General features: G+C 35.9%; 1 protein-coding gene and 1 long non-coding RNA gene across 2 annotated transcripts; one reads left to right on the top strand and one right to left on the bottom strand.

Moving 5' to 3' along the window:
• The first annotated feature begins 14 nt into the window (after positions 1 to 14).
• LOC114156227 (uncharacterized) lies at positions 15 to 687 on the top strand. The gene is made up of 2 exons (XR_003597914.1): positions 15 to 98; positions 301 to 687. It is a non-coding gene; the product is annotated as an uncharacterized LOC114156227 (long non-coding RNA).
• Positions 688 to 3,224: 2,537 nt separating this feature from the next.
• LOC114156200 (GTPase IMAP family member 4-like) lies at positions 3,225 to 7,177 on the bottom strand. Its single transcript, XM_028036488.1, has 2 exons — positions 6,898 to 7,177; positions 3,225 to 4,994 (listed from the first exon to the last, which is right to left on the bottom strand). The coding sequence occupies exons 1-2, from the start codon at positions 6,923 to 6,925 to the stop codon at positions 4,159 to 4,161; spliced, it is 864 nt and encodes a 287-aa protein (XP_027892289.1). The 5' UTR covers positions 6,926 to 7,177; the 3' UTR covers positions 3,225 to 4,158.
• Between the last annotated feature and the right edge of the window lie 6,299 nt (positions 7,178 to 13,476).

The following is a 13,476-nucleotide window of genomic DNA, read 5'->3' as shown; positions in this document are numbered from 1 at the left end:
TATCAGTGCAATGGGGAAATAGCGCCCCCTCTCTGTGTGGCTGGTTAAATGTTGCTGGCTCGTGTACTCGGTGCCAGTCTGTGAAAACTGCACAAGAGGTGCAGTTTTCGCAATTGCGTTTGACAAATAGTGTGAAATTTACTAGATGTGTTCCTGGCACCAATGTTTGTACTTTTAGTTTAGTTAATATTGCAAAACACTTCATGTGCTAAGCTAAAGGCTAACTTTACGCTCTGTTGTAGTGTGCTGAGTGAAGCTGAGCCGTTTCTCTGATTTGAACCCCCATATGTTCTCATTCAGGAAATAAACTGCCTGATCAGCCAGAAACTTCTCGTCTTCATTAAAAAATCTACACAACGCAGGGGTTACTTGGGCCGGCCTGGTACAGTGGAGCGAACCAGAACCTGGTTACACAGATTTGAAGAACATTTTCCTGATGGAAATACTAAATAAATGTTTCGACGAACACTCAGCATGACCGACTTATGTTAAAATGACAGATTTAATGTAGCAAAGTTCTAGTATGTGTGATAGGTAATTAATTTACATTAATGTAAATTTTATTCTGAAACTGCATTTCCCATATAAATGTTATTCTATTTCCATTCGTGTAATGAAGGAGTTGCATTTTACTTTTTTCAGCATGTTTTCTCGTAGTTAACATTTTTAACTGAATAAACAAAACCACGTATAATAAACATATATAAAAATAACTTTTACATATAGTAATAAACATTTCCACATATCACCTCCGATGTCCACCGGACTCTCAGTTGCCATGACAACTGTTTGGGATTCCTCTCCGTTACGTCACCGCGGAAAAACCCCACAGGCTGAGACAATCGGACCGAGACCAAGTTGAATCGGGCATATTTAACACACCACCACGCAACACACCACACACTGCAGGACTTTGTGGGATTGTCGTAAAATAAAAATCGGAGGGGAAAAAAATATATATATATATATATATACATATATATATATATATATAAAATATTTTTTTATATATATATATATTCACTGGCTGCCGGTATATTTTAGGATTCATTTTAAAATTCTTATGTTTGTTTTTAAATCACTACATAATCTTGCCCCGGCTTACCTCTCTGAGCTTCTTCACCCATACATACCTTATCGGTCTCTTAGGTCCGCAGATCAGCTGCTTTTGGAGGTACCGAGATCAAGAAGGAAGCTCAGAGGGGACAGGGCTTTCTCTGTCATGGGCCCCAAATTATGGACCAACTTGCCTTTGCAGGTCAGGGAGGCCCCTTCACTGTCCACTTTTAAAGCTCGTCTTAAAACCCATCTATTTTATTTGGCTTTCAACTCTAGCGGGATCTAGTTTTAAATTGTATGTTTTTGTTTTTAAACTGTAAGTTTTTATTTTATGTTTTTTTTTATTGTTATGTTGTGTTTTGATGTACAGCACTTTGTATCAGCTGTGGTTGTTTTAAAGTGCTTTATAAATAAAGTTGGTATGGTATGGTATATATATATATAGTATATCTGCTTAGCGATGCTGTTGGGTGAAAACACACAGAGTATCTTGTCCCATTCAGCTTCAGCAGTCTTTGGTACCAAAATTAGAAATGTCACATCGTGAAACCTGTTTTGCTTGACATTAAAAAACATTTCCCATCATTTCTGTCCAATGGGAGCGATGTCTGTCACCAGCAGGTATTGGTTCATAAATTATAGTCCACTTGTAAAAAAGCACAAGGTGAAAGCAAAACACACCAATCAGAACAAAGAACTGTGCATTTTCCAGACCATTTTCCCGGTGTGAATGCTCCCCAAATCGGTGCTTAAACTCCAATTCTTTAGAATTGCCTTAGATTAATATGTACAACATTTATTAATTCTGGTCTGAATTACAACTTCTTCTTTTTTTTCCATAATGGCGGATCGACAGGAGCTTATAGCTGAATACCGCCACCTACTGTACATGAAGCTGTAACAGCATTAACTCCCACTCATTAAATTCAGTTTTTTAATTTCGCATCATGAAGATAAATAAATAAAGCTTTCCTTATTATCTAAAATTTCTCTTTATTTATTACAGTTTCCAATATTCCTTTTAGACTCCATTCTTTTCCTTCTCACCATTTTCCTCAATTTCCTTTCAGATTTGCTTCACAATTCATCAATAAATGTTCGACATGTTGTTTCCTTCCACATCCCTCATATTTATCTTATCTTCCAAATTAAATAAATATTATAATATATATTATATCTTCTCACCTGTTTCAACATTTTCAATTAATACTTTTGGTTTTGTTCAATTCTCATCTTCATTCCATGTTTGTTTGTTTTTTTGCCATATTTCTAGTTCTTCACTTTTATTAATACTTTATTTGCCCTCTGCTTTCCCAAAAGGAACTCTAACAAATTACATTATGATCACATACAATTACTACATGCTGTGATACTGTTCAGATTTTCTCAATCATAGTTTTGCATTTGCTGTGCAACCAAACAGTCCGTTCCTCGTGTCAAGCTGGAGGTGGTGGTTGGTGGTTGGTGCCGGGTTCCTGTCAGGACTGATTAAATGTTCAGAAGTTCTTGAGGTGATTTATTTGCTTTATTCTTTTTGTTTTAGTTTAGGAGCAGTTTCCCTGTTCAGACCGCCCTCCCTGCTGTCAGGCCTCAGGCTTTAACTCTTCCACTTCATTTTCCAGAGTTATTTTTGGTCTTAAATGTCTTTTAAAGAAAACTAGAAATAAATGTAACTTTATAAATTGTGAAACCACGTTTGTCCTATTGGTGCTGATGGTCTTGGTCCAATTCCCATAGAGGTGTTTCCTTTTGGTTACTCTGCTCAGTGAGACGTGAATTTAAAGAGCAAAGCACTAAATAAATCTTTTACCTTCTGCTGCTACAACTATTAGAAACTGAAAAATGTGTGAATACAATAAAAGGAGTCAGACTGTATTTTAATGTCTCTATTTATTAGCATGTTAAAACATGGATAAAATATTAATGAACTTGTTTACACACAAATCTGAATTAATTATATGGCAATCGATCATATGAGATTATGAGGTCCAGTTGAATCAAACTCATTTTATAATGTAATTCAAATAAATCACATTACAGTTGAATTCAGTTTATTTTACATCCATTGGTAAAAATATCATTCAGAGGAAGAAAGTTTTATAGTTTCTGTCATAATGCGAGGTTTCTAGGACTCTTAAGGCAAGCAACAACTACGGACACCCAAACAGTTTTAACAGATTTATTTAGTAACTGAATGTGCTGGAGAGCGTGTGGAGGGGCGTCGATCTGCGGCAGCAGGGAGGAACCGGGCCAGCGGAGGAACTGCAAAGGGCGAGCGGTTAAAGTGGGAAGTAATGAAGGGAATGATGGAGTAACCTGATGGTGACTTACGGGCTGCGGGTTGAGGTAAGCAGAGGAGAGTACATGGGGGTCCAACAGTAGGTGTGGTGGTTTTCCAGATGGGGGAAGTTCCAGCAGGCGATTGAGGGCAGACAGGCAGCAGCTGAGTGGCGGCGTCACGCACCCAGGTGCAAGGCCAAACAGAGCAGCTAGGATCCGATTCTTCAGGTGGGGCCAGTTCAGAGAGTGTTCAGCTCGGGTTCACACTGTAGAAGCGGAACCATCTGGCATCTGACTCTGGGAAGCCGCTCCCCTTTAAGGACCTTGCAGATTGGTGGTGATGAGCAACAGCTGGATCCCATCAGCCTGCCACCCTGTGAAGGAGAAGGAAACCACTCCCTGCAGAACCCAACAGTTTCATCCATCCCTCATCTGCAGGATGGATGAATGTAGTGCAGAGGACAGAAACTCAGTTAAGATAAGTTTATACAGAAACAAAATATAGAAGTAATGCACCATTACTTCCTCCTTATTTTATGAATTAAGGAGGAAGTAAAGAGTTGAGGTGTTGTAGCTCTTTAGTGGCTTCATTTCGAAGAGACTCAGCTAAAAATATAAACTTTGAGTCAGCAGTACAAGATAATATGTTGCAAGTTATCTTCAGATTTTCACACATTCATGCTCTGATATTCAGGATGTTAATTAGGGATTCAGCACGTTGATCAAAGCACAGCTGAACATTTTAATCATGATTTAATAAGCTGCGGCCAAAACATCAGACACATCATCACTGTATAATGCAGGCTTTCTCTTTCACTGCTACTGCAGCTCAAACCACTGCCTCAGGATCTGCACAACAACAACGCCACCAAAAGCTCCAACAGCCACTCCACAAGCCAGTGCTGAAGCTCCCAACCAAGCACCCTGGATCATCAAGTTGTTTCTCTCTGTCTGCCCTCTTGCATCTCCAGGATTATTGCCAGAATTTCCTCTGCGGAATCGTTCTGATTCTTCTTGCTCGGCTCTCTGCGCCTCTTCAAACATTTCATTGGTGTAGAAACTTCCTCCATTTCCCTTAACCATTCTGTTGATCTTCTGCATCAATCCTCTGACTTGACCAGGATCCTCAACTGTGTTGTCAAAGACATGATATTTATCTTCAAATTCCTGGAAGACGGCACACTGACTGATGACGTGTTTTAGAGGCTGGGATGTTTCTAACAGGTTTTCCATTGTCATGTTTCCCTTTTTTAGCTCGTCTCCATGGGTAAACAGGATCATGGTGTATCTGGCTGCTGTTTCTCCAAACATTTTCTGGATTATCTCCACCATTTTTTCATCTTCTTTAGTGAATCTGGTTGGTTGGAGAACAATCAGGAACACATGAGGACCAGGAGCCGCCATGCTGATGGCTTTAGGTATCTCCTTCACAACCTCTTCATTACCTTTACCTGTCTCAAACAGACCTGGAGTATCAATGACATCCAGATTTAAACCACCCACATTACTGGTTTCCCTCTGACAGACTGTTGTCACAGAGGAAAGAGAGACTTTAGACTGAAACAATCTTCCTCCTAAAATTGTGTTTCCTGCTGCACTTTTTCCGACTCCAGTTCCTCCAAGAAGAACAATCCTGAGGCCTGTCTTCTTTTGACCTGTTGAAGAATTAGAAAACAACAATAAACTGAAATTATTTTTTCCCAAGTAGAAGAACAAACTAAAAATGGGTAAAGTTATGCCAAATACTTAACTTACTTAATACTTAAATACAAATGATGTTTCATGCTTATTTTTACAGATCTGGAGAAAAATTTATGTAGACCACAGAATGAAATAACTTGAATATTTGTTTTTATAAACTTTGCAAGGTGTCATTTCTTATGAAAATTTCCTTTAAGAAATATTTTCTAAATAAATACCCAATGAAGAGTGTTGTATAGTGTAGAAAACCAAAACAATAGAGGCACAAAGCTGAGAATATGCTCACACACTAGCTGATTCTAACTCTTGGTTTTTGTATATAGATTATTTAATATATTTTAACACACATAATTCATACACTAGATCAATTCTCATTTCATTTTGCTGCATCCGTCAATTGGAATAACTTTAGGAGACAAAATATTAAAAGTTCTGTTCTTCAACTTTAACCTCTACTTTCATCAACTCAGTAAAATCCATGAAGCTAATATTTAACCAGTCATTTTTATGTCATAACTGTACCGTTGTGCTGTGAGCATTTTGCACTTGCAAAAAGCAGGTGAGCAATGACTTAATACTGTGTATCTGAACTATGTTTTGATCATGTATGTCAGGCTGCGCATTAATATTTGTTGTACCTACATAAAATTTAACTGCTTTACACATAAACTGAACCCATTTGTAGCCATAGCACATATTTATTGTTTTGGACCCAGTTTGACCCATTGATCTTTGATTTAACCACAAGGCATCTGATGTAATTATGACCAATCCTTCATATGAACATGTTGCTGTAATACTATCATTGTAGTATTAAGCTGTTCATGAGGTCAGTTGCAGACATTTATCCATCTTTTACATTTTTCCAGACTCCAATTTTAAAAATGGAATAAACTTTATTCTGCCCTCTAAATGCTCTGGGCAAAAGTGTTTAAGTGCATGTTTCCCACTGACAATTTTTTTTCGATTATTTTCCACCAAATCTCTATGACCACAGCAAATTAATCTTCAGACCGCATGCAGTGCTAGATAGACCTGAAAACTTTGTTGGAATCTCAGTCCTTCCAGGTGTGGGGTGTTTACTTCAGGTAAGGACCTGATGACCTTTGCTGCTTGTCTTTCCTCTTTCTCACAACCTCCTGTCTGCCAAGTGACAACTGTTAAATAAAGGCCTCTATAGTAAAACCTTTTAAAAAGGCTCTCTGTATCATCAGAGTTAACTGTCTGTGGTTTTAATATTTTATTAAACCTGCAATATTTACATTGAAATGCCTAAAACATTCTAAGAGCTCAAAGATTTATGTATGTAAACATACGTAATTTTTGTTCCGATATCATTTGTCTTCAACTTCAGCACAAAAAATAAAAATCAACCATTTAAATTTTTTTATCATTTAATATATTTCTCATGTTGCTATGAAATACTAGCTGTAGGTATAAACCAGTTTGAAAACAATGTGCGATTATATATTGTCTTTATAATTTAGCACTGCTTCATGTTTTTCACATTAAATCCAAATAAAATACTTTCAAGTGTGACGATGTAATGATGAGCAAAGTGCCTCTTTAATGAAAACCTTCATTACCAATTGCAGCTGTTGTTGGCCATTGTTTTGTAGAAAAACATTGTTGCCTTTACAGGAGAAAACAGTCGTCACTCATCACTGTTACTAGTTAAATGTTCTAGTTAGAAGGTATTTTACAAGAAGGAAAATATTTTGTAGTATATTTTTCTATATTTAATGAAAAAAATGTTTAAAAAGCAGTTCCAGTACAAACTCTTTAAGATTCCTTATCTATTTTTTTCTGGTAAATGATGTTTACCTTCTGGAGATTATAATGAATGAAACTTCTTACCAAGTCGATCGTAGCTGACGTTGGCCATTTCCACTGTTCTCTTGCAGGCAGTGGATTTGTGATGTTTTGCTGTTGATGGTGGTGAATAATTTTACTTTTTAATTCCTGCTGTGTTATATTCTGAGTCCAGACTCCTCCTCCTCCTTCTGAATTTGTTTGCCATCACAGTCGGAACCACCCAGGACGCTTTAAGCAGAACGTCCTGAAAAAAAACAAAAACTAAAAGTTTCAACAATCACAGAAAGATCAGCTCATATGAGAGGAAGTTGGGTTTAATTTAGCAAAAGTTTATGTTTAGGGTTTTATGTTTTCAATGAAAAATGTTCCTTTCCCATTGAAGTATCCTCTGTTTTCAAAATGTTTCGTTCAGCTATGGTAACTTTACTTCCTCTGGTTTTCGGTTCTGCCTGTTTTAAGGCATCTGAGAAATAATGTTGCAGGGATGGGAACTCTAACAGGACAACACAGACACGACTTCTTCACGATGGACACTTTGCTTGTTTTTATTGAACGCCATGAAAACTACAGAAATACAAAAGCTTTAAGCACTTTACTGAATTACACGTTTTATCCAGACGTTACCTCATGGCTGCCTGCCACTTCAGAGGTTGTAGGCAAATATTTTCAGTGTTGTGCCCTCTAAAGTTAACATATAAAATAATTAGAACTCCAAAGGTTACAAATTTACCAAATACTACAACATAATAATTACAAAATACCATTAAAAGTTAGTGAACTGACCAAGCTGCTGCAGATATCTCATGTCTTTACATCTTTTGTCTTTCCAAAAACCTGGTGACAATAGTGATGCAACAAAAATAGTCCTTTGTGCCAAAATAAACACGACTTATACAAAGATAATACATATTTCCTAAACGTAACCAAAAACAAATTAAAACCAAAAATATTTTAACTGTCAGAAACAAATATCATTTTTTCTATGCAAAAATAATTTCAGTGACACCCACAAGCTTGGTAAAAGAAAAAGTGTTTTATTATGAGCTGCAATGAAGTGCTGTGCTTTTGTGAATTTACCAAATAAATATTCTATTTTTTCATTCTTGTAACCAAACAGTTACTTAAAATTTTCTTTTAAGCATTTTTAAAATGTGACTATTGAGAATATCTTGGTGATTCCTGAAAATAACCAATCAGAGCCAGGAGGAAAGTCCTAGCATTGTCAATCAAGCTAGTGTATTCGCTGCTCAATGTGCTAATGGCGGAGAAACGACTTACAGTCCCACAAAAACTTTTTATCCACCATCATCAATGGCTATGCTAACTAGCCTTAGCATCCATGAAAGGGTCTACTGCGGTGAACCAGCTATAGTTTAGCAAAGCACAAGGGGGACAGTCTGAGCAGTGCAAATACAAGCCTGATTGACAGCGTTAAGTCCCTCCTCCCGGTTCTGATGGACTGTTTCTGACTGAGTTGTGTATTTCTGCAGAGGAGATGGATATTTTTTCAAAGCTTATCAGTCTTATATTGTCACAGCATAATAATTTCAACATAAATGTAATATATATAATTACAAACTACAGCTTTAATGTTAAGAATATATTTGCTCTAAGCCAAAACAGGTGCATGAACTATTTTCATTTTCAGTTCCTGAAGGTTTGCATCTCATTTCCCAGCTGATTTTCCTGACTGGCTTCTCATGCAAAGACTTTTCATCTCATGACCATAACATTCTACTTCCTTCAGCTACGCTCCTTACAAAATACAAGTAGTAATCTTAAATGTCAATCGTTGTCATTAAATAAAGAAAGTACATGGTTAAAAAAAACTCCTATTATTCTGGCATTTGGTCAATTAAAATAATTTATCTTACCTATCACAAAACACAAAACTTGACTTTATACATGATGTGTACATATTTCTGAGATTCGGTTACAAACTCTCCAAATATTCTAAAACTTTAAGTGTGTAACAAGTTTTCTTTGAACATTTTAAAGACTTATATTAGATTATAAAATTTCAGATTTTATCACATATATCAGGGTATTTTGGTGTTCTCACAGAACAAGCTCCGTTGGCTTGCTCTGTGAGAACAATATAAATATATTCAATAATTTAAATGCACTTTTGTGCAGTTAGCAGTACAATTGCACTACCAGATGTAACTAGAGTAATGAAATAGCCTATTTAATTATGGGGAACTTTCTAATAAGTGTGTGTTTGTGGGGCTCTGATGAGTTGCAGTGATGTACAGACATATCCCCTAAATCTATTGCAAAAAATAAGTTTATATTTGTTTTAAAATATTAATTGTTATTGCAATAAACACAGCAAAATGTTGTGATAAAGTTCAATATATTCCCCATTCCTGCCTATAGAGCATTGAAGCTGTTGGGTCTATTCGGAGGAAAACTCAACTTTATAGACATATCTTAGTAAAATATTAATCTATTTGGGGAAATACCAAATAGAAATAAAAAGCTAAAACCAATCTTTATTGGAGTTTTAAGAGCAAAACGAAATACCACTAATCCCAGGTTCCTCTTTTAGATCTCCAGTAAAATTAATCAGCAAACTAAATGTAGATCCTCTCCTTTCTTTTCTTGGTTATGAAAATATATATATTACATATTCCATCCGGTAATGATTATCACTAATTATTGATTGGTAATCACCAGATAAACCAATCAATAATTACTCAAAGTAGAATGTCTAAAATAATCAGGACAATATGTTGTTAAATTAACAGTATTTGTTTCTACTGTTATTGATGGTTAGAAGCTTCTGTACAAGTTGTTATGGGTATTTTCCCATTCAGAGACACAATTTCAATTAACGACACAGAATCAGTTTTGACTGAAGATGCATTTCGTCATTATAATTTTATTCAAGAAGAAGCTAAAGCAGCATCCTGAAGACTCACAGAGAATGAGAGCAAGCTCCCACCGTACATATGTGGTTTTTATGTTCTTCTTCATCACATACGCACTTCTCACTTCCTCCCACACAAAGTTCTGTTCCATCAGCAACATACAAACAGAAAACAAGCTTCAGCGTAAGTCTAGTTTAACATCCTCTCCTTTTACATAAAAGAGTTTATGCATGCTTAAAATGCATAAACATTTGTTTACTCACTCATTCTGTTCCTCAATAAGTGAGTAAACAGCTCTCAAAACATGAAGTTTTCACTTCACTTCTTTAAACCTGACCTATAACCTTGACCTTTCAAGGTCAAGTTTAAAGTTTAACCACAGTACAGTCATCTTCAGATTTTCCGACTTCTATGCACTAATATTCAGACTGTTAATGTGGGATTCAGCATGTTGCCCAACATGTTATTCATAAAAATCAGGGTTCAACAAGCTGCAGCCAAAACATCAGACACATCCTCACTGTATAACACATCATCATTCTCTTTCACTGCTACAGCAAATAAAACCATTTCTAGGGATGCACAGATCCACGGGTCTCACTTTTGATACGGATACAGATATCTGAAGTTTGGTATCAGTCAATACCGATCCGATACAGAAAAACAGAACTGAATTGATTTAAAACTTTTTTAAAAACACAAACATAAATGTAGCAAATTACTAATTTGCTTGATAATTCTGCAACACTTAAATACACCAACAGCTTCACAAGTTTGGTCAAACATGTAAAAACATAAAAACTTTAATTTGTTATGGTGCAATTAGGAGGGTAACAACCAGTTTGTAGAAAACTGTTTATTCATAAATAATAAAGAAACTAATACAGATAAAATCAATATGTAGACTTTGGTCAAACATGCAAAACTAAACTGCAAGAAACAGTCGAGAAAGTGCAATTAGGAACACTAAATATAATGTAAAATAAACAGAGTTGGGTAAAAACTATTGTATTTGCTCATTTACATTTACTTAAGTAACTCTTTTAGGAAAAAAATACATTTAGGAATGTTTTTATTACACTGTACGTTTTAGTTTAACTTGAGTATTTTCATTATGAAGTATCTCTTTTCTTACTTGAGCAAAGTTTCTGGATTTTCTACCCACTCAATGAAAAACAAACATGTTTTAACCAAAAATTCACCAGACACACATGGAGATTAAGACGTTTTTTTAATTGAAAGAAACTCCATTTTAATTTGCCTGATTTTGTTATTTTTTGAATTATATGAATTATTGTAAATTTTGGTGCTCAAAATATCAAAGTTTCCACTATATTTAAAATTTTGGTACATCTGATAATGTATTTTTTTTAAATATTAAATGACTGATAATTTGATCAGTTACTCAACACTTCAGTAGACTTTTTACCAAATACTTCTTTACTCTTACTTGAGTAATTTCTTGGATGAATACTTTTTACTTCCACTTGTATGAAAATATGTTGAAGTAGTGCTACTCTTGAATAAAATATTTGGGTACCCCTGAAAATAAATAAAGACGCAGCAGTACAAACCCAGACTGATATGTTGGAGATGTTAATGAGCCATCTGCTTAATTCAAACTCAACTTATTGTCCAAAACCAAAATAAAAGCATGTGAATAAATAAATAAAGCCCAGTATGATAATCAGCTGAAGGTTTTCCCTCTGCAGCCCTGCAGGAGCTGCTGTTATGAAGGGAAACGCATCGGCGGTGTTGGTTTTTCAAAATAAAGTAAAATTCAACATTTCATGATACTTAAAACCACTTCAAACTCTGATTATGGCTGGTACAAATATAGCCTATACATATTCATGTGCTTTATATTGCTTTAACATAAATAAAAAAAACAAACTTTTCACTTGGATACTGACAAAGAGACTGAACAATTCCTATTGATGTTGACTAGAAAGTCCATAATGATTAGAGGTGTTAGTTTCGAGGCCTCTTCAGTTGTGGGAAAACTTAATTTGTGAAGTTATTGTATTAGAAAGACTGAGAAATTATCTGAATGGAAAATGCATTTAAAAAATGGGAGCGAGTTCTGGATTATCTCAAAATTAAAAGGCCATAAATGTGAACCGGGATGATGAATATCTTTAAAATGCATCTTTCACTTTAAACATGTTGAAGCCTTTATATTGTAGCAGGTCTGAAATTTACATTTTTGGTGCAAAAATGACCCATATTATATTTACATGGGTTACTTTGTTCCAGTAATTACAGTTATTTATGTTTTGTTTTCTATTTCTGTCCTGTATAAGTTTTGTCCTGTTGTTGTCCCTTTTCCCTTTTTCCATATAAATATTCAAAATATCTAATAAACATAACGTAAAACAAAATAATTCTGTAATTTGGTGTGTCGCCATCAATTACCATCGTCACCAATAACTGATACGGGTATTAATATCGGATCGGTGCATCTCTAACCCTTTCCCCTCTCACTCTAGCAGTAGCTGCCCTCCTACCAACTCTAACATGTTGGAGATGTTTGTAGCTCCACCTGCAGCAGCTCCACCTGCAGCAGCTCCACCTGCAGCAGCTCCACCTGCAGCAGCTCCACCTGCAGCAGCTCCACCTGTAGCAGCATCCATAGCAGCACAGATAAATGAGTTCTCTCTCTCTGCCTTTTTTCTTCGATCTTTAAAAACTGTCCCTGGATATTCTCTGCGCAGTCGGTCCATTTCTTGTTGCTTGGCTCTCTGTGCCTCTCTGAACATCTCATTGCTGTAGTAACTTCCTCCATTTTGTTCAACCATTTTGTTGATCTTGTTTAGAAGTTCGCTGACTTGAGTTCTTCCTGCAGCTTTGTTGTCAAAAACGTGATATTTTTCTTCAAATTTCTCCAAGACGGAGCACTGACTGATGAAGCATTTTAGAGGTTGGTGTTTTTCTAACAGGTTTTCCATTGTTATGTTTTTCTCTTTCAGCACATCCCCATAGGTAAACAGGACCATGGTGTATTTGGCTGCTTCTTCTCCAAACAATCTCTGGATTATTTCCACAGTTTTTCTTTCTTCTGCTGTGAATCTGGTCGGTTGGAGAACAATCAGGAAGACATGAGGACCAGGAGCCGCCATACTGATGCATCTAGCGATCTGTTTGGGGCAGACCAGATACTCCAGGTTTGACCCAAACAGATCTGGAGTGTCAACAACATCCAGATTTAAGCCATGGACAGAATTGCTTTCCCTCTGACAGACCGATGTCACAGAAGAATTAGAGAATCTAGACTGAAACAATCTTCCTCCTAAAATGGTGTTTCCCGCTGCACTTTTTCCAACTCCAGTTCTTCCAAGAAGAACAATCCTACGGTCCGGATTTTTAGCTGTTGGGAGAATTAGAAAACAATGATAAACTGAAATCAATTTCTTTTTTCAGATAAAAGTAGAAACTAAAAATGGGTTTGATGACGTAAAATACAGAATGACGTGTTTCTCAGATTTACTGATTTGGTGGGAAAAAATTAGGTAGATCACAGAATTACATAACTTGACAAAAAAACATATTTTATAAACCTTGTTGATTGCCACTTTATTTTTAATTAAAGTGGTAATAAAAATAATTGCATAAATTATACCACCAATATAAGAGGCTGTGAAGAGTTTGTGTTGGGCCATCACGTTCTTTATCTCCAGGGGTGCAGCAGCTGGGGGTGATTAGAGTTAACATCCACTTATTGTTATTTAGATGAACTGATCAGAATATT

Source organism: Xiphophorus couchianus, chromosome 2 (assembly GCF_001444195.1).
Source record: "Xiphophorus couchianus chromosome 2, X_couchianus-1.0, whole genome shotgun sequence".
Classification (NCBI taxonomy): domain Eukaryota; kingdom Metazoa; phylum Chordata; class Actinopteri; order Cyprinodontiformes; family Poeciliidae; genus Xiphophorus; species Xiphophorus couchianus.
Note: the sequence above shows the minus strand (reverse complement) of the source record. Positions and strands in the feature narration are given on the sequence as shown.

Coding starts and splice junctions, on each gene's coding strand:
- LOC114156200 (XM_028036488.1), bottom strand. CDS start 6,925: ATGGCCAACGTCAGCTACGATCGACTTG. Junction 4,995..6,897: donor CGTCAGCTACGATCGACTTG/GTAAGAAGTTTC, acceptor ATTCTTCAACAG/GTCAAAAGAAGACAGGCCTC.